This window comes from Mirounga angustirostris, unplaced genomic scaffold, assembly GCF_029215605.1.
Source record: "Mirounga angustirostris isolate CCGP_5_RB_7025 unplaced genomic scaffold, mMirAng1.0.hap1 SCAF_8, whole genome shotgun sequence".
NCBI lineage: Eukaryota > Metazoa > Chordata > Mammalia > Carnivora > Phocidae > Mirounga > Mirounga angustirostris.
The window spans coordinates 75,980,663-76,008,425 of record NW_026991716.1 but is presented as its reverse complement, the minus strand read 5'-3'; the positions used below and the strand labels follow the sequence as shown (position 1 = coordinate 76,008,425).

Sequence of the window (27,763 nt, the reverse complement as noted above, 5' to 3'; positions counted from 1 at the left end):
CTTGTTTTCAGTACCATGTCTCAGCTTTTTCCCCCTTGGCAACCCTCTTGGTTATCTGTTCCCTACATTATCTGATCTGATCTGTTCCAGGAACTGTGGCTGCAGCATAAATTGCTTTCATTGATATCCTCCTCTGCAAGCACTTAGTATTCAGGTTTCTGTGCTCTGTGCTCTATTAACTTCTCCATCTCCTTTCTGTCTTTCAAAAATATATTGACATGTTGTTTTCTGCTGTTGTCTTCTCTCCTGTGTTTCCTTTTCTGTTGATACCTCTTTTCTGTAACTCCTGCTTTAGTGAGCTTTCAAATCAAAGTGGATATAAATGCACCTGTTTAGTTCACCATGTTTATCAGAAAATCTTCCAAACTTCTCACAATGTGGTATCGCATCCCTTGGCTCCCTTGACCCAACAATTCAAATAAATGAAGAAAGGAACTGATCGAGTGACCATTATAGCAATCTGAGTGAGTCTGCATAAAGTGGAGAGGCAGTCCTGGTTGGGGTAGACAAAGCTTGGTTTTTAACCTGTAATCCATTCTCTGATACCACAGAAATATTCCAAAGGTAGATAAATGGTGAAGGATGGCGAGGATTCCTGGTGCATCTACTTGTGAAAAAACTCTTTGGCCTACATTTGTTTGGTGCTAATTACTTAAAACTTAGCAAGAAGTTAATTCTGCTCCATTATACTAATTATAGTGGGTTAATTGGAGTTGAATAAAAGGTAGAAAATATTACTCCTGCTGAAAAGAAGAAAAGAGAGAAAATATTTGAATCTTGGCAAAAAACTGAAGAATAGTGATAAAGATACTATATAAAGGTGGTGATTCTAATGAGGGCAAAACTGGCTTAAAAGGAAGTTTGCTTACCTTTTCATTTAATGTTCTGTGTATCACATAGTTCATTATTTTTATAGGAAAAAGGAAAAGCAAAATTAATGGTATGTTCAGGAAAATAAAACTTAGAGCATTTTTCTGTGATTATAAAGGAATGCAACAGTATCTCATATTACTAAAGCACAGAGCAATCATTATCATGAAAGCCTCAATTTAAACAAAGTAAATTGCATTTACAGAATTATAGAAAATCAGAGCTGAAAAGATACTTCCAAGATTATTAGTCCAGTGGTTTCAAAACACTAATTTCCAGCATCGTAGGTTTCCTTGAAGTACCTCAGGACCACATGGAAGGATAGGTTACTAGGTAAGCATTGTGTTTATGTCATGGCAGCTCTGATTTATTTCTTTTACATATTATTGTAGTTTTAGATAAGATTGTATTTTTTTTTTTAAAGATTTTATTTATTTATTTGACAGTCTAGAGAGACACAGGAGAGAGGGAACACAAGCAGGGGGAGTGGGAGAGGGAGAAGCAGGCTTCCCGCGGAGCAGGGAGGCTGATGCGGGGCTCGATCCCAGGACCCTGAGATCATGACCTGAGCCGAAGGCAGACGCTCAACGACTGAGCCACCCAGGCGCCCGATAAGATTGTATTTTTAAAAGGGCTTTACCTAAGTAAATATTGTTTGAATCAGTTGCTTTTTTGAAAAGTCACCAGTGATCTTTAATCACTGCAAAATCAAGATCATTTTTCAGCCCGTTTTTTTACTCAGTCATTTATGGTAGTCTGCATTGCTGTCCACTGTTTTTTTAAAATACTCTCTTTAATGGCTTCTATGACACCACATGCTCCCAGTTGCTTCTAGTCTTATACCATTTCTTGTCCATCTCATTCAAGCTCTTCGTCTTCTACTAACCATTGAAGTTTGGACTTTCGCAAGGCTTAATGTCCTGGACCTTTGTTCTTTTTCATTCTGTACTCTCACCCTAGAATATCTCATCTACATCCATGGCTTTAGTTATCTAAGTCAGACTTTTGATTTCTGTTTAAGCTCCATATTTGTTTATCTAATTGCCTACCTTGATATACTGCTTTTTAAATTTCTCAGAAATACCAAAGACTCAATACATTTTAAAGCCAAACTCCCATTTCTACTCCCCAAACAGGCAAACATACAAACTGTAAAAACCTTTCCTTTCCCAGCATTTCCTACTCCACTTATTTAAATGAGAAATCTAGATGTCATCTTTGATCCATGTCCAAGTCTTGCTCTGTCTTCCTGCTTTACACCTAAATATCTCATAAATTATTTCCTTTTCTCTCGGTAACCTCTACCACAGCTCTAATCTGACTTATCATTCATTGCCTCTTGCCTGGTCTGCTGCAGTGGCATCCTAACTGGTCCTTCACTTTGTCTCCCTCCAATCTTTTCTTCATACTGCATCCCTTCCTTTATCTCTAGTGATTTCCCCTTGCTTTCAAGTTGAAGACCAAAATTAGATTTGAAGGCAGTTTACTATCTTCTTTATCACATGCTGCCTTTTGGTTTCCCCATGCATATGCTTTGTTGTTGATGCAGAAATAACTGATTTTTATTTAAAGGTGACTTACTTATATTATTTTGTTCACAAAGGATTTTTAAAAATTTCAAATGTAAGCTTTATTTGACAAAATATTTAAATATTTTGAGAAAATGGGTATTTTCTTCAAAGAAAAAAATAGCTGTTTATTTTAATATAAACCTATGTATACTTAAGGTTTGAGGTTCAAACTTTGATCAAACTGAAGTGATTGTCTGGTTGTTAGTCTATAGCATAAACCAGTTAGGTTTTATTAGACTCTTACATACAGGTTTTCGGTTTTATGATTTTATTGACAGTTTGAATTGCTAATCTTTTGTGGTTTGTCATCTAAAAATGAATATTTTAAAATGAGCATTGGCATTTTAATATGCTGTAGGTAGTAGATCTTTTACTTGACAGCTATTAGATCTTTTAATTTAATTTCCAAAGTTGATAATTTGTGGTAATAACTGATTAGTTTCTAACCTTTTAAAAAATCATATTTAATTTTACTTTTGTCATCGGGAGACGTCTAGTTATTTCTAAGTAAGAATTTTTGTGGGCACCTGGGTGGCTCAGATGGTTAAGCATTTGCCTTCGGCTCAGGTCATGATCCCGGGGTCCTGGGATCGAGTCCCGCATCACGCTTCCTGCTCAGTGGGGATCCTGCTTCTGCCTCTGCCTTTCTGTCTTTCTCTCTCTGTCTCTCATGAATAAATAAATAAAATCTTTAAAAAAAAAAGAATTTTTGTGCATTAATAATCCATCACTGAAATAAAACAGAATTATATATGATGAATTACAAAATAGAAAAATCTTTAAATTATATTCTTGGTTTTATTTTTAAAAAGCCTTTTCTTGCTTTATCTTCCAGCTATCCTGTGAATGTTAAACATATAATTGTTTCTATATTGAGTCGAGAGTATTTACTCTTAAGCAGTTGTGATGTCATTGTTTTTTTATGTCTTCATCACTATCTTGATTTTCTGTAAGGTGGGTCAGCTTGATTTTATATCCCTGGCATTAATCAGTTTGCATGTAAATTGAGTCAGCTTTGATTTTAATATTGCTTTCTTGTGAAATATTAATGTTTTTATTAAATCTTTACTACTGCCAGGTATACTGAATGTTATGGATAGATTGTAAAATGAAAATTGGAATTAGTCTTATGCCTTGTCTTGAAGTACATGACGAATTAGAGTGGTTTCCCTCTGAAGCAGGGATGATGTTACCATGGTGAGAGCTTCTGTTGCCATGACATTTGCTTGCATATTTTGATAGGTCTTCATTTGAAGAAGGGCTCTGTTTCCTGGCAGACTGGAAAAGTGTCATTCTATCTTTTCCCCAAATGTGTTATTTTTTACTGAAAAATATAATAATTTCCAAAGAATTGTAATAGTGAAGTGCCAAGAAAGAAAATACACCTTATTTTAAATTTTTTTCCTTGTTCAACTTTTAGAACATAGAGAAATATTCTTAGTTTGCTTTGTATGAGGAGGAAGAACATCATTTTTCTAGTTTTCTTAATAAATAAAATAAATAAAATATTGCATTTCCATTGGATTGTGTTGACAAAATAAACAGCTAAAGATGAATAATTTGTAATCAGTCTCAGTTGGATATAGATATATAATGTTATTATACAATCAAAGACACTGCTAATGATGATATATTGGTAGCAGAGCAAGGGGAAATAAGTATAAATAAGGATTTCACAAAAATGAATGAATCCGTGAATTCCAGTAGGGTAAATAAAGTATAAAATCAGTTTTCATATAAATGATAAATACTAAACACAATGAGTTAAGGATAGTTCTTTCTTATTGATAACTTATGTTTTAGTGTTAAAACATTAATGGTAGATTTTTTTAAAAAATTGTATTTGACAGTGGTATATTTTTAATTTTTGACCAGATAATAAAGAAATTCTAACGTGTAGTAAAAACAAATAAAAAGAAGAAAGTCTTGCTCTCACTCATCATCCCTCCCTCAGTTATTGATTATTGCTAGTTTTTAACTTAATTTTTCGTGGTTTCTTTATGCATTTATAAGCAATTACAAATATGTTAATACATTCTTATTCCCACCCTACTTTTCAAGAAAGGTAGCGTATTATTTTGCACTTTGCTTTTCAGAATTTGTCCATCCATATTTTTTAAAATTTTATTTTATTATGTTAATCATCATACATTGCATCATTAGTTTTTGATGTAGTGTTTCATGATTCATTGTTTGCGTATAACACCCAGTGCTCCATTCAATATGTGCCTCTTTAATACCCATCACCAGGCTAACCCATCCCCCCACCCCCCTCCCCTCTAGGACCCTCAGTTTGTTTCTCAGAGTCCATAGTCTTTCATGGTTCATCTCCCCCTCCGACTCCCCCCCCCCTTCATTTTTCCCTTCCTATTATCGTCTTCTTTTTTTTTTTTTTTTTTTTTTAACATATAACGTATTATTTGTTTCAGAGGTACAGGTCTGTGATTCACAGTCTTACACAATTCACAGCGCTTATCAGAGCACATACCCTCCCCGATGTCTGTCACCCAGCCACCCCATTCCTCCCACCCCCCACCACTCCAGCAACCCTGTTTGTTTGTTTCCTGAGATTAAGAATTCCTCATATCAGCCATCCATATTTTTTTTTTAAAGATTTTATTTATTTATTCATGAGAGACAGAGAGAGAGAGAGAGAGAGAGAGAGGCAGAGGGAGAAGCAGGCTCCCAAGGAGCAGAGAGCCTGATGTGGGACTCGATCCCAGGACCCTGGGATCATGACCTGAGCCGAAGGCAGACGCTTAACCATCTGAGCCACCCAGGCGCCCCATCCATATTTTTAAATATGTATTTTGTTAGTGCTCTAATTTTAGCATCTGGGGACATACTGGGATCAGCACAAAGATAGGGCTTCTTTTTGACATCTCCCATCCCTTATGCTTATAGCAATTCAGAGTTTTAGAAGGAAATACTTAAAATATTAAATTTAAATATTTAAAAGTGCACATTCTGTCAATTTAGAATGAAAAAAATTAATTTTTCTTTTGTTGTTGAAGTTCAGTGATAACTTTAGTGGCTCTTTCTACTGGTAGACCAATTCATTTTGTAAAAGCTGCAAACTGAAATAGTCTATAATGAGTACATATTTATACAAGCTATTTTTTTCTGCTTCAAATTGTTTTCTTCTTTCCTGTATTATTCCCATTCATCCTTTGAATGTCAAATTAGGTGTTGCTTACTTGGGGAGGCCAGGTCTGGCGAGGTGGGTGTGACTCTGCCGGGCTACCACAGTACTCTTGTTGGCTCCAAATCATCTAACACCATTTTGTGATTTTTAGTTATTTTAAGAATTTGTATTTCCCTAATTAGACTATAAATACCGTGAAAGCAGAGACCATATTTGTCTCATTCACAGTGATATTTTTAGTACCTATAACGTAGTAGGTTCTCAGAGGATGAGTATTAGGTGCTGTGTTTTGTATGTATACGTTCTGAATGTCTCAGTTCCTGAGATTCACTGTACTTTCTCTTGTTTCTGTTTATACTCATTCTTTTTCCCTATAACTCTCTGTTTAAATTTCACTTCCTTTGGGAAGCTTCTCTTGATCTTTTTGATTATATGTTATATTCTCTATTACATGCCATCACAGTTCTGAACTACACATTTCATAAAGCTCACAATCTATTGTAATTGCTTATTTGTCTGAAATCTCCCCATTACCTTCATCTCTCTGGCCTCTAGCACAGAGGTTGACACAGACCTACTATTTGATCAATAGATATTTGTTGGAGAAAAAAAGAATGAATGCATACTCTAGACCAGTGGTTCTCAACTGGGGCCATTTTATTTGCCAGATGACATTGAACAATGTCTGGAGACATTTTTGATTATCACAACTGAGAGGGGGTGAATGTTGGTGCTGATAACAGTGGCCAGGGATGCTGCTAAATCTTTTACAATGCAAAGGACAGCACTCCCCTCCCTCCCTGTGCCCCAAGCAAACACTTATCTGGACTACAGATGAAGATTTGGAAGTAATTTTTATTGCAGATGTATTTAGAGCTTTAGAAGAGTGGGTCATATGCAGTGATTAACAGTAAAAAAGGGCAGAGAATAGATACTTGAAGAATGTGTATTCAGAATTGATTCCGATGTTGAAATTTACCCCAAATGACTAATAGACACAATTTTTAAAAATCTCTGATAAATATTTAATGTTAATGTTTCTCTGATGGTTTTTAATGAAGCAGAATAAGCCTATATAGTATTATATTTTGACTTTTTTTTCCCACTGCCTGTTTGCCATGCCCTGTTGTGTGATACTGGTATTTATGTATGTGTTTTCTTTCTGTTCCTTGCTTTCTGTCATTCAAGGGGTGTGTGTGTGTGTGTGTGTGTTTCTATGTTGAGTAATATGAAATTAGAAAATTATTTTTGTTATGAAGTTTTTGAGAACTTCTTTGCTTCCTGAGATAATCAGAACTCTTGGAGTTGTTTTAAAGCCAGATTTATTAAATAACTGATTTACAAAGAAATTGAGTTGTTCTCTTAAACTGAAATATTGACAGCAGGGCAAAATTACTCCCATTGCCTTCTTTAACTAAATGATCTGCCCTCAACTGAGAGCACTGTCTATCATATCAATTCTTCATACCAATGCTAGGAGCATAGAAAATTGTTTTAGTGGTATATATGTAGTATAAATTAGTAAAAAGGAGGTTAATGTAGTTGATGTATACAGTAACTAGGCTGCAGGTGTTACTTGTATCTAGAGTTTGATCAACTACCAGAGAAGAGGAGAAACTCCATGAGAGTCCACTAGCTCTAAAAGTTAACGGAATTTTTTTTTTAATCATATGATAGTAATGTTAGATATTAAGTGGGAATTAATCTGGAGTTGTGGAATGTATTAGCTCATTCCTTCATCTAATAGGTTGGGTGCTTACTATATGTCATATATATTGCTGAGTTTTGGAAATAATAAAAATGGGTAAAGGCAGGATGTCTGCCCTCAAAGCACTTGCATTCTATGGAGAAACTTGACATAGTAGCACATGCACATTACATTACATTGTATAAGGTGAAAGAGTGCAGACTGATAGAGTAGGGGAGATACTTTGGTGGGCCCAGAGAGTAGGGTCAGAGTGCATTGCGAGATTAGGCCTATGTTAAAGATAGGTCTAGATAGTTGGCTTAGTAGGCATTCACTATTAGGTAGAGATGAGCTAAGTGGTTTGGGTTCTGAAGAAGTTTAGGTGCTGAGCTTTCTTTTCCTGCTATCCAGGCAACTTGCCAGTTGCTTTCTCTCCCACTCATCCCTCCCCACAAAACTAGAAATTAGAATTTTTAGAATTAGAAATTAGAAATTAAAATTAGAAAACCACTGACTTAAAATTGGTTTCCTTTGGAACAGTTTTATAATCTCATCTCATCTCATGACATCATTTAATCCAACCCTTTCAACCTTTCATCATTTGCTTTTGGACAAATGATACATTTTATTTTGTTAATGGCATGAAGATTTTTGTATTACTGTGATTTGGGAATTTTTTTGGACAAGTTGTAACCATTCTAGTTATCAGTCTGTTTATCTGTAAAAAGGGGAGTTTACTGCATGTTTTCAGGGCTCCTCATTTTTCTAGTATTCTTATACAGGTCTGTTAACTGGTCTTGTTACTGAGTATTTTCATTTAACCTTTTTTTTTTTTTAAGATTTTATTTATTTATTTGACAGAGAGAGAGTGAGTGTGTACGCACAAGCAGGGAGAGCAGCAGAGGGAGAGGGAGAAGTAGGTTCTCCACTGAGCAGGGAGCCCGATGTAGGGCTCCATCCCAGGACCCTGGGATCATGACCTGAGCCGAAGGCAGACACTTAACCAACTGAGCCACCCAAACCTGTCTTTTTTTTTTTTTTTAAAAGATTTTATTTATTTGCGAGAGAGAGAATGAGAGACAGAGAGCATGAGAGGGAGGAGGGTCAGAGGGAGAAGCAGACTCCCTGCCGAGCAGGGAGCCCGATGTGGGACTCGATCCCGGGACTCCAGGATCATGACCTGAGCCGAAGGCAGTCGCTTAACCAACTGAGCCACCCAGGCGCCCCCAAACCTGTCTTTATCCCAGTTTCCTTATTGGCTAAAATTTAAAATCACTGTAGTTCTGTGGAACTGCCTAGATAAAGAAATTAAAGCTGAAGTTTCAGAAGTCTCTGTATAATTATAGTTTTTTTTTTTTTTTCAAGATTTTATTTATTTGACAGAGAGAGACACAGCGAGAGAGGAAACACAAGCAGGGGGAGTGGGAGAGGGAGAAGCAGGCTTCCCGTGGAGCAGGGAGCCCGACGCGGGGCTCGATCCCAGGACCCCGGGATCATGACCCGAGCCGAAGGCAGACGCTCAACAATTGAGCCACCCAGGCGCCCCTATAGTTTTTTTTCAGAAGTTGTTTCATTAGAAATGTAAGCCACAGGTTATTTTATACTAAAACAATAGCAAGAAGAAATTAATTAGACTTGTGAGTAAGATAGTAGAAATAGTAATCTGAATGTGTTTTTGAGTAATTTTTCCAACCTGAATAAACCAAGAAACTGTATCAATTCTCTTATAATTTTACTCTCAAATTACAACTTCAATTTCCGTAAGTAGCAATAAATTTTTTTTTAAGATTTTATTTATTTATTTGAGAGAGAGAGAGAGTGAGAGAGCACAAGAGGGGGGAGCGGGAGAGGGAGAAGCACACTCCCCACTGAGCAGGGAGCCCGATGTGGAACTCGATCCCGGGACTCCAGGATCATGACCTGAGCCGAAGGCAGTCGCTTAACCAACTGAGCCACCCAGGCGCCCAGTAGCAATAAAATTTTTGTAAGTAAATGAGAAATGTGAGCAAGCTTTGGGAACTGGGAAGTCTCCATTTTCTTCTCCTGAGTCTTTCCATGATACCTCTCCCTACTGTCCCTACCAACTTTGTCACTTTTCAGAAGTGGAATACCAAATGATTGCCTTGACATCAAGTTTTATTGGGAGAATGGTTCTTCCCCCCGCCCTTTACATCAAGAACAGCACAGAGTAGTGAGCCAACTTAGTCTCAGAAAACTTGAACTAACTTCCTCTCAATTCAGATATGTTCCTTCCTGGTCCCATTGCTTAGAATTTTCTTGTAACCTGATTGTTTTTCAAAATTCAATTTATGCATTTTTCTTATTCAGGAAAACTTCCTTTACATCATCCCTCTTATTTTGATGTCTTTGTTATACTTCCTTAGCAACACTTCTTTATGTTTTTTTTTTTTTTTTTTAAAGCACCTCTATAATCTCTTGCAGATTAGATTAAAAGCCTCACTCAGTATGGACAAAGGATCTAACCAAGCCACTAAGTCTGGAGTTGTTTTACTCTTCTATCCAGTAGCATTATACCTAATTATATCAATTAGGATTTCTTCTGTTTTCCTTAAAACTAAATGCTAGACCAATAAAAATAAAACTATTATGGTAAGGCCAGGGATCTTTCTTAGCTTTAGGGTGTGATCCTTGTGAAGAGCGTTCTGTCTCAGGTTTCAGTGTAGGGCCTAGATGGAATATGATAACATAACTGCTCACATTTTAGTAGTGGGAATCATAGAGGAAGCATAGGGCTACAAAGTATGAGTTAGCTCTGGTTTAGATACCATGTTTAAGGCAAGCAAAATACTATTACTGCATTTTTACAAGGGAAATAGATAAAGCCCTGCTTTGAACTTGCTTAAAATCATGAAGTTAGTAGAGGCAAAAAGGAACTGAATATCTTGCCCCCGTTGCTATTATTACTGTTAGCTTCCTTTACATTAGAATTTCTCAACTTTGGTACCATTGACATTTTGGGCTGGATAATTCTTTGCTGTGGACAGCTGCCATGTAGCTTTTAAGTTTAGCAACATCTCTGGTCTCTACCCACTAGATGGCAGCATTACTCCCTTCCCCTCCCTAGTGTGACAACCCAAAATGCAGGCATTGCCAAGCATCCGGGGGTGGGGGGAGCTGGGGAGTGGGTAAAATTGCCCCTATTGAGAACCACTGCTTTATCCAGCAAATATATCACTTATGCCTCCATTTCATTTTCTCTCTAGGTTGTAGAGACTTCTCTGTGGCCCATAGCCATCTTCTATCTCTAGGCCAGATCTGTTCCCATTTGGTAAATACTTTCTCAAACATCTTACTCTGTTGACATTTTTTCCTGAAGAGGATAATGGATAACTCAGGTTATATTGGTGATTGCTTTCAGACATAATCTATCCCCAATTTTTTACCTAACAGCTTACCTGTTAAAACCAGATTTATTTCTATAGAACTAAGTATTATATGTATCAGTTAAATGTAGCTTTGATAATTATTTTTATCTAGATACATGCTGGTGAATTTGATGAAATTAAAATGTATTCCTTCCTAATTAACCCTGAAAATTGTAGCTTGAAAGGATGTTTTTGTACCCATGTTTATAGATCAGCAGGATTCTATTCTGTATTTTAAAGTTTGATAACTCATAAATATTTAATTTTATAAATTTTTTAAACAATTTTACTTTTGCGAGGGAGAGAGAGAGAGAGAACGAGCTGGGGCGAGGGGCAGAGGGAGAAGCAGACTCCCCGCTGAGTAGGGAGCCTGATGGGGGTTTGATCCCACGACTCTGGAATCATGACCTGAGCTAAAGGCAGATGCTTAACTGACTGAGCCACCCAGGCGCCCATAAATTTCTAATTTTAAAAGGCTAAGTCCCTGTGTTATATAATATCTTTGCATTTATTATTTTGGGGATCATGAAAAAAGGATTTTTTGGTAGTGATTGATATGTGTAGTCTTTCATAAATATTGCTAATTCAAATCATTTCATAATCTAAATTATTCTATTTAAAAAATATATTCAAATGTACCAGAGACTAATACTTTTTAATAAATTTTAAAATTTTGCACTTCATTATTTTTATTTATCAAGTATTTGTTGAGCATTTTACTAGGTGTTTTGTAGCCACATAATTAGACATGATTTTTGATAGAGTAGAATTTACATTCTAATAAGTATTTTAATACATTTTACTCATGGAATCTATGTCATTGTAGAATTTATATTCAGTAATTGAGAATGAGGGTATTTTAAAATATAATTTTCTAAAATTTATTATAAATTTCATTAGTTTTCATAAAGGTGCTTTCAAATTCCCAATAATATCAAGTCTAGTATTTCAAATTAATAAATGGTTTGGTGTGCAATGAGATGAGGAATGACTTAAGTTTCTGAATTACTGCTGTGAAAAATCAGAATTAGTACATGCTATTTTCTCATTAGATTCAAGATTGAATCTTAATTTCCAGAGAGAAGAATGTGAAGGATATTTAATGTTTGTTATACAAATAATATTATAGATTAAAATTCTTTTCAGAATTTGTCATTAACTACCTGTTGTGAAATATTTTAAAACCATACAACACTAAACTTTCCTATATTTAAAAACTTAGATTGGTATTGGTTTCTAAGTGGTCCCATACTCATAGTTATAAATAAATAGGGAAAGAAGTAAATGATGGTTTGTCTCTAAGGATGACATTCCCTTGGCAGAGGTCGTGAGTGGGGTCTAGGTAGGATGCTGACTTTCCTTTCTTCCCTTACTTTTTTTTACCCCTCAATAGCATAGTGAACCACTCTCACTAAAAGGTCTATGACATTTCTGACAGGTATGCTTTATTAGAAAAAAGACTAAATTTTATCAGATTCTTTTCATTAATGGGTTGGCAGCTGGAAAATTACGCAGTTTTAACATTTAAAAAAATTTATATTCAATAAGTTTAAAGAAATTTATTTGTGATCATCCTGAAGGATATATGTTACCTAAATGAATCTTTCAGGGCAAATAAATGGATGAAATTTCCACTGAAATATTATATATTTGATTTTATAGTCATTCATGTTTAAACATAAGACTTGGGGGAAATAGCATGTATTCTTAAATTTGCTACAGATAAAATACCTTCTCTATCAATGCCAATGGTTTGTCTTTGTAGTAAAACAAGTTATACTAAATTTGTCATTATGTGGATTTCTGTTTGAAATAAGTAATCCTGTGACTAGGTTTTTGCAGTTTTTCTCAGATTTATAAAAATGTGTTAGAATGCAATTTGACTTTATATTTAAGAAAAATAGTAGTAGACAACTCTTAGCAGTTTTTCCTTCCCGATGAGTATCTTTCTCATAATATGGCTCCACTCCCTATAATGCCCTTGCTGAATGAACATACTTGCCTCTCCTTCAGTAGATCCTATATATTTCTACTCCTGTGTCTTACTTATGTTTACTTCATGCTCAGGTCTTCATAAGTGAATATTATCCATTTGTCAAGGCTTACAATGATCATTCCTCTATAATCAGTTCTAAATTCACTCAGGTAAAATATTTTTTCTTTTTACTATGTTCCCAGAATACATTTAAAATATTTTTGTCTTATAGTCTCTTTAATTGCATGGACAGTGTCATGCAACCATTTCTACTATTTCCAAAACTTTCACATCACCCCAAACAGAATTTCTGTAACCATTAAGCAGTAACTTACCTTTCCCCCACCCCCAGCTCCTGGCACCTCTAATCTACTTTTCTATCACTATGAATTTGCCTATTCTGGATATTTCATATAAGTGGAGTCATGCAATTTTTGTCCTTTTGTGTCTGGCTTATTTCACTTAGTATAGTGTTTTTGAGATTCATTCATTTTGTAGCATGTATTAGAACTTCATTCCTTTTTATGGCTGAGTAATCCATTGTATGTACATAGCATATTTTGTTTATCCATTCATATGGTGATGGAACTTAGGTTTCCACCTTTTGACTATTGTGAATAATTCTGCACCAAACATTTACATATATAAGTATCTGTTTGAGTCCCTGTTGTCAATTTTTTTTGGCTGCGTACCTGAGTGGGGTTGCTGAATCATAGGGTAATTCTGTGTTTAACTTTTTGAGGAACTATCAAATTGTTATCTGTAGTGGCTGCATCATTTTTTATTCCTTACAGTAATATATATGGGTTCTAATTTCTCTATATCCTCTCCAACACTTGTTTTTTCCCCTCTCTCCTTAAAAAAAAAAAAAGAAAGCCACCCTAGTAGGTATTAATTGATATCCCATTGTGGTTTTGATTTACATTTCTTTCATGGCATTACTTTATATGCTTATTGGACATTTTATATCTTCTATGTAGAAATGTCTATTCAATTCAAATGTGGGGCTCATATTCAGGACCCTGATATCAAGACCTGAGCTGAGATCAAGAGTTGGATGCTCAACTGACTGAACTCCCCAGGCACCCCTGACAATTTTTAAATTGAGTTGTAGGAATTCTTTATATATTTTGGGTATTAAATCCTTATTAGATATGTGATTTGCATTTTCTCCCCCATTCTTTAGGTTGTCTTTTCACTTTCTTGATAATGTCTTATGATGCACAAAAGTTTTTAATTTGATGAAGTTCAGTTTACCTTTTTTCCTTTTATTGCTAGTGCTTTTGGTGTCATACCTAAGAATCCAAGATTATGAAAATATACCCCTCTATTTTCTTCTAAGAGTTGTTTGGTTTTAGTTGTTATATTTAAGACATTGGTCCATTTTAAAAAAAATATATATTATTTTAGAGAGAGAGACAAGGGGAGAGAGAGAGAGAGAGAAAGCAGGGGAGGAGCAGATGGAAAGGGAGAGAATCCTCAAGCAGACTCCTCCCCCCCCCCCCCGCCCCCCGAGCATGGAGGCTGATGGGGGGCTCGATCCCATGACTCTGAGATCATGACCCGGGCCAAAATCAAGAGTCAGACAGACACTCAACCAACTGAGCCACCTAAGTGCCCCTCATTGGTCCATTTTTAATTAGTTTTTTATATAGTGGGAGATAGCAATCCAACTTTATTATTTTGCATGTGGAAATCTAGCTATCCCAGCATCATTTATTGAAGAGAATATTCTCTCCCCATTGAATGGACTTTGCATCCTTGTAAAAAAAAAAAAAATCAATTGGCTATTGACATATAGGCTTATTTCTGTACTCTCCATTCTTTTCCATTGGTCTGTGTCTACCTTTATGCCATTATCTCTGTTTTGATTTACAATAGCTTTGTACTAATGTTTGAAACTGGGATGTATGAATCCTCCAACTTTGTTGTTCTCTTTTCAAGATTGTTTTGGTTTTTCTGGGTCTCTTGCAATTCCATATGAATATGGGGATCAGCTTTTTTATTTCTATGCAAAAGGCTGTTGGAATTTTGATAAGGATTACATTGAATCTGTAGATTGCTTTGGGTAGATTGACATCCTAGCAATATTAATTAAGTCTTCCTAAATTGGTACTCTGAGACCAATTCCTGTGTGTGTGTGTGTGTGTGTGTGTGTTTGTTTTCCCCACATCAACAAGTAATTCTATGACACCAGCTGGGTGTCTGGTAATTCAACTCAATTCTGACACTTGGAGGTAGGTCAGATTCCACAGCTTGAAGACTCAGTCCTACAAGATTTCTGCCTCCCCCCCTCTCCCTTCAGATGCCAGTGGCAAGCCCAGGTTGTTACCTGTACTTCTGACCAACTGGCTGTGAATCAGAGGTTTCCATGACCCTCTCCTCAGGTTTGATTAATTTGCTAGATGGAATCCCTCCATAGACAAGGAATGGGGAAGGGGCACAGAATGCCCTTTCCAGCCTTGCCACTCTCCCCAAATCTTCACATGGTCACCAACCTGGAAGCTCTCTGAACCCTCTCCATTTGTTGTTGTTGTTGTTGTTATTTTTTATGGAGCCTTCATTACATAGGCATGATTGATTAAATCAGTGGCCATTGGTGATTGATCTAACGTCCAGCCCTTCTCTCCTCCCTAGAAGTCAGGGGGGAGGGACTGAAAATTCCTACCCTCTAATCACATGGTTAGCTGCTCTGGCCACCAGTCCTAAACCTTAATTAAGTGCTTTCCAAAATCCACCTCACTGACAGAAAAAAAGACCTTTATTGCACTCATCACTTAGGGAATTCCAGGGGTTTTAGGAGCTCTGTACCAGAAGTGGGATGAAGACCAAATAAGTATTTCTTACTGTAAATTGCAATATCGCACTATCTTTGAACACCGGATGTTTCCCAACTTTTAGGTCTTTAACTTTTTCAGTAAGGTTTGGCAGTTCTGAGTATACAGATCATTTACTTCCTTGGTTAAATTTATTCCTAGGAATTTTGTTCTTTTAGATGTTATTATAAATGGGATTGCTTTCCTTTTTGGATTGTTTTCATTGCTGTTGTATAGAAATACAATTGATTTTTTGTATTGATAATTCCACCAAAAATATTAAATTGTGAGGAATGGATTTAACAAAATTTGTGTTAAGATTTGTATATTGAAATGAAATCTTGCCATTTGCAATGACGTGGTTGGAACTAGAGGGTATTAGGCTAAGCGAAATAAGTCAATCAGAGAAAGACATGTATCATATGGGTGGAACTAGAGGGTATTAGGCTAAGTGAAATAAGTCAATCAGAGAAAGACATGTATCATATGATCTCACTGATATGAGGAATTCTTAATCTCAGGAAACAAACAGGGTTGCTGGAGTGGTGGGGGGTGGGAGGGATGGGGTGGCTGGGTGATGGACATTGGGGAGGGTGTGTGCTGTGCTGAGTGCTGTGAGTTATGTAGGACTGATGAATCATGGACCTGTACCTCTGAAACAAATAATACATTATATGTTAAAAAAAAAAAAATAGATAGTAGGAAGGGAAAAATGAAGGGAGGGATATCGGAGGGGGAGATGAACCATGAGAGACTGTGGACTCAGACTGAGGGTTCTAGAGGGGAGGGGGTGGGGGGATGAGTTAGCCTGGTGATGGGTATTAAAGAGGGCACGTATTGAATGGAGCACTGGGTGTTATATGCAAACAATGAATCATGGAACACTACATTAAAAAAAAGATTTATATATTGAAAATCAGAAAACATTGCTGAGCAAATTTTGGAAGACCTAAATAAACAGATTTGCAGTGTTAATGAATTGGAAGATTCAGTGTTAAGATGTCATGTCTCCCAAATTGACCTTTTGATTCAGTGTGATCTTAATTAAAATCCCAGTAGATTTATTTTTCATAGAAATTGACAAGCCGATTTTAAAATTTATGTGGAAATATAAATGCAACCTTAGCTAAGAGGGTTTGGGAAAAGAAGAACAAAGTTTAAGGACTTACACAACCAGATTTCAAAACTTACTATAAAGCCACAGTAATTGAGACAGTGTGCTATTAGAGGAAGAAAGGCATATTATTCAGTGCAACAGATTAGTGAGAATAGACATATATCTGTAGCTGTAAACATTGATTTTTGACAAAGGTGCCAAGGCAACTCAGTGAGGAAAGACAATCTTTTCAATGGTGCTGTATTGATTTGATATCCATCTGATAGTGCACCTGGTCCTTTACTTCATATTGTAGAAATAAAGTAACCTCAAATGGGTCATATACCCCCCAAATAACAGCTAAACCGATGAAATTTTCTAAGAAAACATAGTAGAAAATTATAGCAACCTTAGGATATGCAAAGATTCCTTAAAGAGGGCCCAAAAAGCAGCACAAATTATAAAATTTTAAAATTGATGATTTAGAAAAGTTCAACATCACTAATCAGGGGAATGCAAATCAAAACCACAGTGAGATACCATCTTACATCAGTTAGAGCAGCCATTATCAAAAAGTCAGAAGATTACAAATGTTGGTGAGGTGGTGGAGAAAAGGGAACCCCTGTACACTGTTGACAGAGATGTAAATTGATACAGCTATTATGAAAAACAGAATGGAGGTTTTTAATTAAAAAAAGAACTACCATATGATCAAGCACCCCACTTCTGGATATATACCCAACAGAAGTAAAATCAGGATCTTGAGGAGATATCTGCCTTCCCATGTTTACTGCAGCATTATTCATAGTAGCCAATATATGGAAACCACTTAAGTATCTATCAACAGATGAATAGATAAAAAATATATATATATACACACACAGAGTGGAATATTAGTCAGTCTTAAGGAAAGAAGGAAATCCTGCCATTTGTGACAACATGGATGAAGCTGAAGTACTTTATGCTAAATGAAATAAGCTAGACAAATATCACATGATCTCACATATAAATGGAATCTTTAACAAAAAAGAAAAAGAAAAGTTGAACACATCATAACAGAGAGTAGGACAGTGGTTACTAGAGACTGGGGTAGGGGAGAAGAGAAGATATTGATCAAAGGGTAAAAATTTTCCATCAAAAGGTGAATAAATTCTAGAGACCTAATGTGAACATAGTGACTATGGTTAATAATACGTAATTTTATTTGCTAAAAGAGAGATCTTAAATGCTCTTGCCACATACCCACAAAAATGAAATTATGTGTGATGATGGATATGTTAGCTTGACTGTGGTAATCATTTCACAGTTTTACATATATCAAAACATCATGTTATACATCTTAAATTTTTTCTCAGTCATACCTCAATAAAGCTGGAAAAATTGATTTTTGGCTTCATTAAAATAAAAAGAATTACTCATCAAAAGAAATTAAGAAAATGAAAAGGCAAAACAAAGACTGGTAGAAAATATTTGCAGTATATACATCCAACCAAGTTTATTTATTCAGAATATATAAACGACTCTTACAAGTCAATAAAAGGAGATAACCCAGTAAAAACAAGGGTAAAGTTTTGAATAGACACTTCACCGAAGAAGATACACAGATAGCAAGTAAACACATTCAAAGATCTTTAAGATCTTCTGTCATAGACCAGAAAGAAACAGAGAAGATCTACAGAAACAGGGACTTTACATGCAATACAATGGCACTAAATTCATATCTTTTAATAGTTACTCTGAAAGTAAATGGGCTAAATGCTCCAACCAAAAGACAAAGGGTATCAGATTGGATAAAAAAAGCAAGAACCATCCATATGCTGTCTACAAGAGACTCATTTTAGACCTACAGACACCTCCAGACTGAAAGTGAGGGGGTGGAGAACCACTTACCACACTAATGGACCTCAAAAGAGAGCTGGGGTAGCAATCCTCATATCAGACAAACTAGATTTTAAACCAAAGACTGTAATAAGAGATTAGAGGGATACTGTATCATAATTAAAGGGGCTATCCAACAAGAAGATCTAATAATTGTGAATATCTATGCCCCCAACGTGGGGGCAGCCAATTACATAAACCAATTAATAATCAAAGTAAAGAAACATACTGATAATAATACATTAATAGTAGGGGATGTTAACACCCCACTCACAGCAATGGACAGATCATGTAAGCAGAAGATCAACAAAGAAACAAGGACTTTGAATGGCACCCTGGACCAGATGGACTTCACACATATATACAGGACATTTCATCCTACAACAGAATACCCATTTTTCTTGAGTGCACATGGAACTTTCTGTAGAATAGATCACATCCTGGGTCACAAATCAGGTCTCAACTGATACCAAAAGATTGAGATTATTCCCTGCATATTTTCAGACCACAATGCTCTGAAACTGGAACTCAATCACAAGAAGAAATTTGGAAGGAACTCAAACACTTGGAGGTTAAAGAGCATCCTACTAAAGAATGAATGGGTCAACCAGGAAATTAAGAATTAGAAAAAAATTCATGGAAACTAATGAGAATGAAAGCACATTGGTTCAAAACCTCTGGGATATAGCAAAGGCAGTCCTAAGAGGGAAGTACATACAATACAAGCCTCTTTCAAAAAATTAGAAAAATCCCAAGTACACAAGCTACCTTACACCTGAAGGACCTGGAGAAAGAACATCAAATAAAACCTAAACCCAGCAGGAGAAGAGAAATAATAAAGATTAGAGCAGAAATCAATGAAATAGAAACCAGAAGAACAGTAGAACAGATCAACGAAACTAGGAGCTGTTTCTTTGAAAGAATAAGATTGATAAATCTCTGGCCAGACTTATCCAAAAGAAAAGAGAAAGGACCCAAATTAATAAAATCATGAATGAAAGGGGAGAGATCACAACCAACACCAAAGAAATACAAACAATTATAAGAACATATTATGAGCAACTATATGCTAACAAATTCAGCAGTCTGGAAGAAATGGATGCATTCCTGGAAACCTAAAAACTACGAAGACTGAAACAGAAAGAGGTAGAAAATCTGAACAGACCCATAACCAGCTAGGAAATTGAAGCAGTAATCAAAAATCTCCCAACAAACAAGAGCACAGGTCCGGACAGCTTCCCGGGGGAATTCTACCAAACATTTAAAGAAGAAATAATACCTATTCTTCTGAAGCTGTTTCACAAAATTGAAATGGAAGGAAAACTTCCAAACTCTTTCTATGAGGCCAGCATTACCTTGATCCCCAAACCAGACAAAGACCCCACCAAAAAGGAGAATTCCAGACCAATATCCCTGATGAACATGGGTGCAAAAATTCTCACCAAAATACTAGCCAGTAGGATGCAACAGTACATTAAAAGGATTATTCACCATGACCAAGTGGGATTTATTCCTGGGCTGCAAGGGTGGTTCAACATCTGTAAATCAATCAATGTGATACAATACATTAATAAAAGAAAGGACAAGAACCATATGATCCTCTCAATACATGCAGAAAAAGCATTTGACAAAGTACAGCATCCTTTCTTGATTAAAACGCTTCACAATGTAGGGATAGAGGGTACATACCTCAATATCATAAAGCCATCTATGAAAAGCCCACAGCGAATATCATTCTCAATGGGGAAAAACCGAGAGCTTTTCCCCTAAGGTCGGAACACGGCAGGAATTTCCATATCATCACTGCTGTTCAACATAGTACTAGAAGTCCTCAGCAATCAGACAACAAAAAGAAATAAAAGGCATCTGAATCGGCAGAGAAGAAGTCAAACCCTCACTCTTTCCTGATGACATGATACTCTATGTAGAAAACCCAAAAGACTCCACCCCAACACTGCTAGAACTCATACAGGAAATCAGCAAAGTGGCAGGATATAAAAATCAATGCACAGAAATCACTTGCATTTCTGTACACTAACAATGAGATAGAACGAAGAGAAATTAAGGAATCGATCCCATTTACAATTGCATCCCAAACCATAAGATACCTAGGAATAAACCTAACCAAAGAGGCGAAGGATCTGTACTCAGAAGACTATAGAACACTCAATGAAAGAAATGGAGGAAGACACAAAGAAATGGAAAAATGTTCCATGCCCTCGGATTGGAAGAACAAATACTATTAAAATGTCTATGCTACCTAGAGCAACTATACATGCAATGCAATCCCTATTAAAATACCATCAACTTTTTTCCCAGAGCTGGAACAAATAATCCTAAAATTTGTATGGAACCAGAAAAGACCCCGAATAGCCAGTGGAATGTTGAAAAAGAAAACCAAAGCTGGGGGCATCACAATGCCTGACTTCAAGCTCTATTACAAAACTGTGATCATAAAGATAGCATGGTACTGGCACAAAAACAGACATATAGATCAATGGAACAGAATAGAGAGCCCAGAAATGAACTCTCAACTCTATGGTCAACTAATCTTCAACAAAGCAGAAAACAATATCCAAGAAAAAAGATAGTCTCTTTAATAAATGGTGCTGGGAAAATTGAACAGCAACCTGCAGAAGAATGAAACTGGACTATTTTCTTATACCATACACAAAGATAAACTCAAAATGGATGAAAAGACCTAAATGTGAGATAGGAATCCATCAAAATCCTAGAGGAGAACACAGGCAGGAATCTCATCAACCTTGGCTGCAGCAGCTTCTTGCAAGATACAATCTCTAAAGGCAAGGGAAACAAAAGCAAAGATGAACTATTGGGACTTTTATCAGGATAAAAAGCTTTTGCACAGCAAAGGAAGAAGCAAAAGGCAACCTATGGAATGGGAAAAGATATTTGCAAATGACATTACAGATAAAAGGGCTGGTATCCAAGATCTATAAAGAATTTATCAAACTCAACACCCAAAGAACAAATAATCCAATCAAGAAATGGGCAGAAGACATGAACAGACACTTCTCCAAAGAAGACCTACAAATGGCCAACAGACACATGATAAAATGCTCCATATCACTTGGCATCAGGGAAATGCAAATCAAACCCACAATGAGATACACCAGTTAGAATGGCTAAAATAAACAAGGCAGGGAACAACAAATGTGGGCAATGATGTGGAGAAAGGGGAACCCTCTTACACTGTTGGTGGGAGTGCAAGCTGGTACAGCCACTCTGGAAAACAGTATGGAGGTTCCTCAAGAAATTAAAAATAGAGCTACACCACGACCCAGCAATTGCACTACTTTGTATTTACCCCAAAGATACAGATGTAGTGAAAAGAAGGGCCACATGTACTCCAATGTTATTAGCAGCAGTGTCCACAATAGCCAAACTGTGAAAGGAGCCAAGATGTCCTTCAACAGATGAATGGATAAAGAAGATATGGTTCATATAAGCAATGGAATATTACTCAGCCATCAGAAAGGATGAATACCTACCATATGCATTGACGTGGATGGGACTGGAGGGTATTATGCTAAGTGAAATAAGTCAATCAGAGAAAGACAATTACCATATGCTTTCACTCATACGGAATATAAGGAATAGTGCAGAGGATCATAGGGACAGGGAGGGAAAACTGAGTGGGAAGAAATCAGAGAGGGAGACAAATCATGAGAGACTCTTAACTCTGGGAAACAAACTGAGGGTTGGGGAAAGGGAGGTGGGTGGGGGGATGGGGTAACCGGGTGATGGGCATTATGGAGGGCACGAGATTTGATGAGCACTGGGTGTTATATGCAACTAATGAATCATTGAACATTGTATCAGAAACTAATGATGTGTTATATGTTGGCTAATTGAATTTAAATAAAAAAATGAAAAATATTTAAAAAAAGATCTTCTGTCCTTAGAGAAATGCAAATTAAAATTGTGAGATACACTTCCAAATTAAAATGACCAACAATGCCTAGTCCTGAAGTGGATATGGAGCAAATTGACCTCTCATATATTACTGGTGGGAATGGAAAATGTTAAAACAATTTGACAGTTTCTTATAATGTTAAATATATATTTACCACGTGACCCAGCCATTCTAATCCTAGATATTTACCCAAGTTAGGAAAACATGTCTACACAAATATTCAGAGCAACTTCATTCATGATAGCCTAAATCTGGGAACAACCCAAATATGCATCAGTCTGTAAATGCATAAACAATTTGTGGTATATACATAAAATGGAATCCCACTCAGTAATAAAAAGGAACAGACTGCTGATATGTACACCAGCACTGATATATTGCAAAACCTTAGGTTAAGTATTTCTTATGAATTCTGGAAAAGATACAACTATAGTGATAAGATGAAGGTCTCTGTTGCCAGAGAGTTGGACGGAATTGAGTGCAGTTGTCCGGAGGAAACTTTTCGGGGTGATTGAGTGCTATATATCATGATTTTGGTAGTGGTTACGTGATTTTATCCATGTGTTAAAATTCACTCGTTAGGGGTGCCTGGGTGGCTCAGTCCGGTAAGCGTCTACCTTTGGCTCAGGTCATGATCCCGGAATTCTGGGATGGATGGAGCCCCATTTGGGGCTCCCTGCTCAGCTGGGGGTCTGCTTCTCCCTCTTCTTCTACCCCTCCGCCTGCTACTACTTCTGTCTCTTAAATAAATAAATAAAATCTTTTAAAAAATTACTCATGAATTTTATTCATTATGAATTATCCCACAATAAAGCTGAACAAGAAAAAACAATTTTTAAAAAATGATCAAACTTCCTTTAAGTCATAGAAAGATTGGAGAGAATAACAGGTTTCATTCTTTTTCTGGACTTTCACAAACAAGGGTCTGCATGCTTTGGCAGAAAAAGGAGCAAGGCCATCACCAAGCAGGTAGGTATCTAGCTTTGCCCATCAGTTGAAGATAAAATTATATTCAGAAAAGAAGTAGTAATTTTGCTTAAAATAAAGTAAAAATAAAATTTCACTTAAGAGCCCCAAATTTTCAATTATAAAGTAAGTTACAGTGATGAAAAGTACAGCATAGGGACTGTACTCAATAATACTGTAATAACTTTGTGTGGTGACAGATGGTAACTGCACTGTTTGTGGTGAGCAGTGTGTATGTAGAATATGTAAAATTGTCAAGCTTCTATGTTATACACCTGAAATTAACATAACATTGTATATCAACTGTCCTTCAGTTTAAAAAAGTACAAAGCATACTATAAAAAGTAATTGATATATTTAATTTTTTAGCTTCTTATTAACCATTGTCATTTTAATTCATTTTAGAAATATAAACCTGGTCGATGTGATGATATTTTGAAATGGAAGCCTCCCAGTCTGAATTCTGTGGATTTCCGCCTAAAGATAACAAGAATGGGAGGAGAAGGGTAAGTATGCACTTTTGCCACCATTTTTACATGAAATCATACTGTTTGTATAAGGTTTCACTGTTTACTGGATACTTTACATATACTTTACCCCCGCAAAAGTAAAATACTTTATTTTTACAATATACGTACATACCTATACATCTGATTTTCAGCTGTTAGAGCTACTAACATTTTGTATCCTTTAAACTTTACTAATTTTGGTTTTCAAAAGTACAGTTATTTCTAATATAAAAAATGAACTTTGTTAAATTGTAAATGTGACAATAGATTTTACTTGACAATTCCTGCCAATTGAATTATAAATATATGACCATGGTTGTTACAACTAAGTGTTTTGAAGTAAGTCTTTTTTACTTTGAAAGAAACTACTTCAAGCTTACATTTGCATAGCAAAAACATTTCTCCATAGTTTAATTGTTGACTTTCATTAAGATTTTTCATAATGTATGGGCGCCTGGGTGGCTCAGTTGGTTAAGTGTCTGCCTTCAGCTCAGGTCCTGATCTCAGGGTCCTGGGATCAAGCCCCACATTGGGCTCCCTGCTCAGCAGGGAGTCTGCTTCTCCCTCTCTCTCTGCCTGTCTCCCCAGCTTGTGCTCTCTCTCTCTCTGAAAAAAAAAAAAAAATCTTTAAAAAAGATTTTTCATAACGGTTGTTTTTTCATTTACTGGTTAATCTTACTTATTTGACTTTATTGGTTGCTATTTTAGAATAAAGGTGCTTTAGCCTGAATATTTGCATTGTTTTTCCAAAACCTTGTTTTAGTTCACCTTGTTCCACAAATTATGACCTTTTATGTAAGTAAATATATAGCACGAAAATAAGAAATGTTTAATCAAGGAAATCATAAAGAGAAAGTAAATAAGATAACACTGACAGATTAAAAGTTTTCTAGTACATGATATGAAATCCTTTTTACTTGCCAAAGGTAAACTGCAGATTTGCTTTTTGTAGCTAATGGAATGAAGGATATGTGATCAGTTATATGAATCCAGACTCCAGAAGATAGTTTCTTAAAAGACTGTGCATTTTTAGATAAAGGATACTGTGCAGTGTGGTGAATCCCAAGTAAAAAAGGGAGTTTAATAAATCATATGAGTGTCAATTTTCATAAAATAGAGTATTTAATATCTTGTATACTTAAATAAGAGTCTCTGACTTAGTAGTGAAGTATAGTTGGAACAATTATCTGGGGCCCCAAATACTGTTGCTTAGGTATTTTACTCTGTATTGGTCTGAGTTCATCCAAGGATACATAGATAAAGTTTTGACTGTTTTGGGGATTGCATGATATATATATATATTTTTTCATTAAATAATATCAAAGATTAGATAAAAGAAATAGCATTGGCAACCCACAATATCTGTACATCAGATTCTTTGTGAGAAAGAATAATCTTAAGTTTACTTCTTATCAATACTTATCCAAAAATATTATTTCTCTTATTTAATTTTTGGATAACTATTGATATTAATATCAATACCAATTAATAGTTTGTTATTAAGCATCAGCAAATGCTTTATATTAATATGCTATTCTTAATAATATTAATAATTAAATATTACCAATTTTTTAAAACTGCCCCAAACTGTATACATAAAATCTTTGGATAAGTGTTGATAAGTACTGAATTCAAAATCATTCTTCCTGACAAAGTATCTAGTATGCAGATATTCTGAGTTGCCAATTCGCTGTGGAACCTACACATAAGTAGTTAAGCAAGCTGAGTGTAGGCTTGATGTGTTCTCTGGGAGTTCCTTTTAGAAGTCTCTGCTGCACTTCTAAAACAGTGGAGGCTGAGGGATTAATTCCGGTAGGCTGCCTGCATCTTTCTTTTTTTTTCCTTAAAAGACATAGGTGAATATGGTTCTTTGGAGGAAATAAAAATTTTAAATCACTTCATTACTTAATCTTCTATTTTGTCTAATGCTATATTTATAATACTTTGTTAAGCAGTGTAAATCCTTGTGTGTGTTTATTTAAATTCAGTTAATTAACATATAATGTATTATTAGTTTCAGAGGTAGAGGTCAGTGATTCATCAGTCTTATATAACACCCAGTGCTCATTATATCACGTGCCCTCCTTAATGTCCATCACCCAGTTACCCCATCCTCCCATCCCCCTGCCCTCCAGCAGCCCTCAGTTTGTTTCCTATGATTAAGAGTCTTTTATGGTTTGTCTTCCTCTCTGATTTCATTTTGTTTTATTTTTCCCTCTCTTCCGCTATGCTCGTTTTGTTTCTCAAATTCCACATATCAGTGAGATCATATGATAATTGTCTTTCTCTGATTGACTTATTTCGCTTAGCATAATACCCTCCAGTTCCATCCACATCATTGCAAATGGTAAGGTTTCATTTTTTTGATGGCTGAGTAGTAGTCAATGGTATATATACATACCCCATCTTTTTTTTTTTTTCTTTTTTCTTTACATACCCCATCTTTTTTATCTGTTCATCTGTCAGTGGACATCTGGGCTCTTTCCATAGTTTGGCTGTTGTGGACATTGCTGCTGTAAATATTGGGGTACAGGTGCCCCTTTGGGGTAAATATCTAGTAGTGCAATTGCTGGGTCGTAGGGCCTTGTGTGTGTTTTATTGATGTTTTGTTGAGTTTTGAAAAACTTTGTTTTGCTTTTTACAGATCATAATTCTTAGCACTGAAAAGCTACATGAGGCTATATATAGGATGTCCGTTTTCTAAGTAGCAAAAATGAGAATATCTTTTTCTTGCAGTTGTCCACTGCAGTTAAATATAGCAAGATATAATTCAGTTTAATAGTTTGTCATCCCAGTTTTGCTTTGTTCTTAGTATGTTTTTAAGTATATTTTGTTCTTTTAAAATTTTACCTAATTTTAAATGTCTTCTTACCAAAAAAAAAAGGAATTACTTTTAATTCTTTTAATTTTAAACACACCACAATGTTAGCACTTAAGGTGATTTTATGATAGGAATGTGCAAGTTATATTTGTGTAGGTACATAATTTATTTATGTAACATGGATGTTAGTTTTCAAAAATAGGGTATTTAATATGAAATACAGTGTGATAACTATTACATAAAGCATGTGTTATTCAGTTAGCCAGCATAATATGCTTTTTTAATGTAAAGAATGTTATGTATTATAGCAGTTTTCACTAAATAAATGAGCTTACATCTAATGCTTATGGTAGATGCTGTATGTTAGAGGGCATTTTAAGAAATATGCTTGTAATAGTTTGAAAGGAGAGTAGCCATGTCTCTAAATTGTAAAACAGAGCATGTGACCAGTGAAGTGGTACTAAGATATTAAAATGCCGTGAGACAAGCTCATTTCTTTTCTTGATTGCACTTCTAAATATTTCTAAATCTAAAAGCTAATCTAATCTAAAGCTTAGAATGGAGTAGAATGTCTTAAAAAGTATAATACAAGTACCAATCCTTGAAAATGTCTCCATTTTTTTTTTAATGAAGTCTTAGGCTTTCAAAGTATGGTTTTGAGTTTTACTCAGCTGCTGTAATAAAGTGGGTATAGTATAGATTCTTGTTAGATTAAAATTTAATACAAATAGAAAAATGTGTTATTAAATGCCCTGTTGGCAATTAAAATCTAAACTTTGCTTTTTTTTTTTTTTAAACTCCTTTTAGTATCATTTCTGATAATTTGGGGTATATTAACTTTGATTTATCATGGCCTAAAATAACTTTTATATATCTTAGCTATTTGCATTGTATTGAACTTTATAGACATACAATAAAGATTTTTATCTGAGAGCTATGTGTTTTAAAAAATATTATGGGTTTATATTAACTTATCTATAACCAAAAACTGGTCATTGTGTCAAAAGCTAGAATTACAAAGGTCTATTCTCGAAAGTGCAAACTCTTGAGTACAATGTCAGTGGCTTATGGTGAGTAGTATAAATTTATTATTTATATAGCATAGT

General features: G+C 35.5%; 1 protein-coding gene across 4 annotated transcripts in view; it reads left to right on the top strand.

The window, feature by feature from the left end:
- Positions 1-27,763, top strand: part of RNGTT (RNA guanylyltransferase and 5'-phosphatase) — a 320,109-nt gene that overhangs the window by 166,424 nt on the left and 125,922 nt on the right. For all 4 annotated transcript variants that reach the window (XM_045867220.3, XM_064597860.1, XM_064597861.1 and 1 more), the window contains one exon: positions 23,733-23,833. In XM_045867220.3, the coding sequence (XP_045723176.1) occupies positions 23,733-23,833 (101 nt within the window). The remainder of the gene's footprint in view (positions 1-23,732; positions 23,834-27,763) is intronic.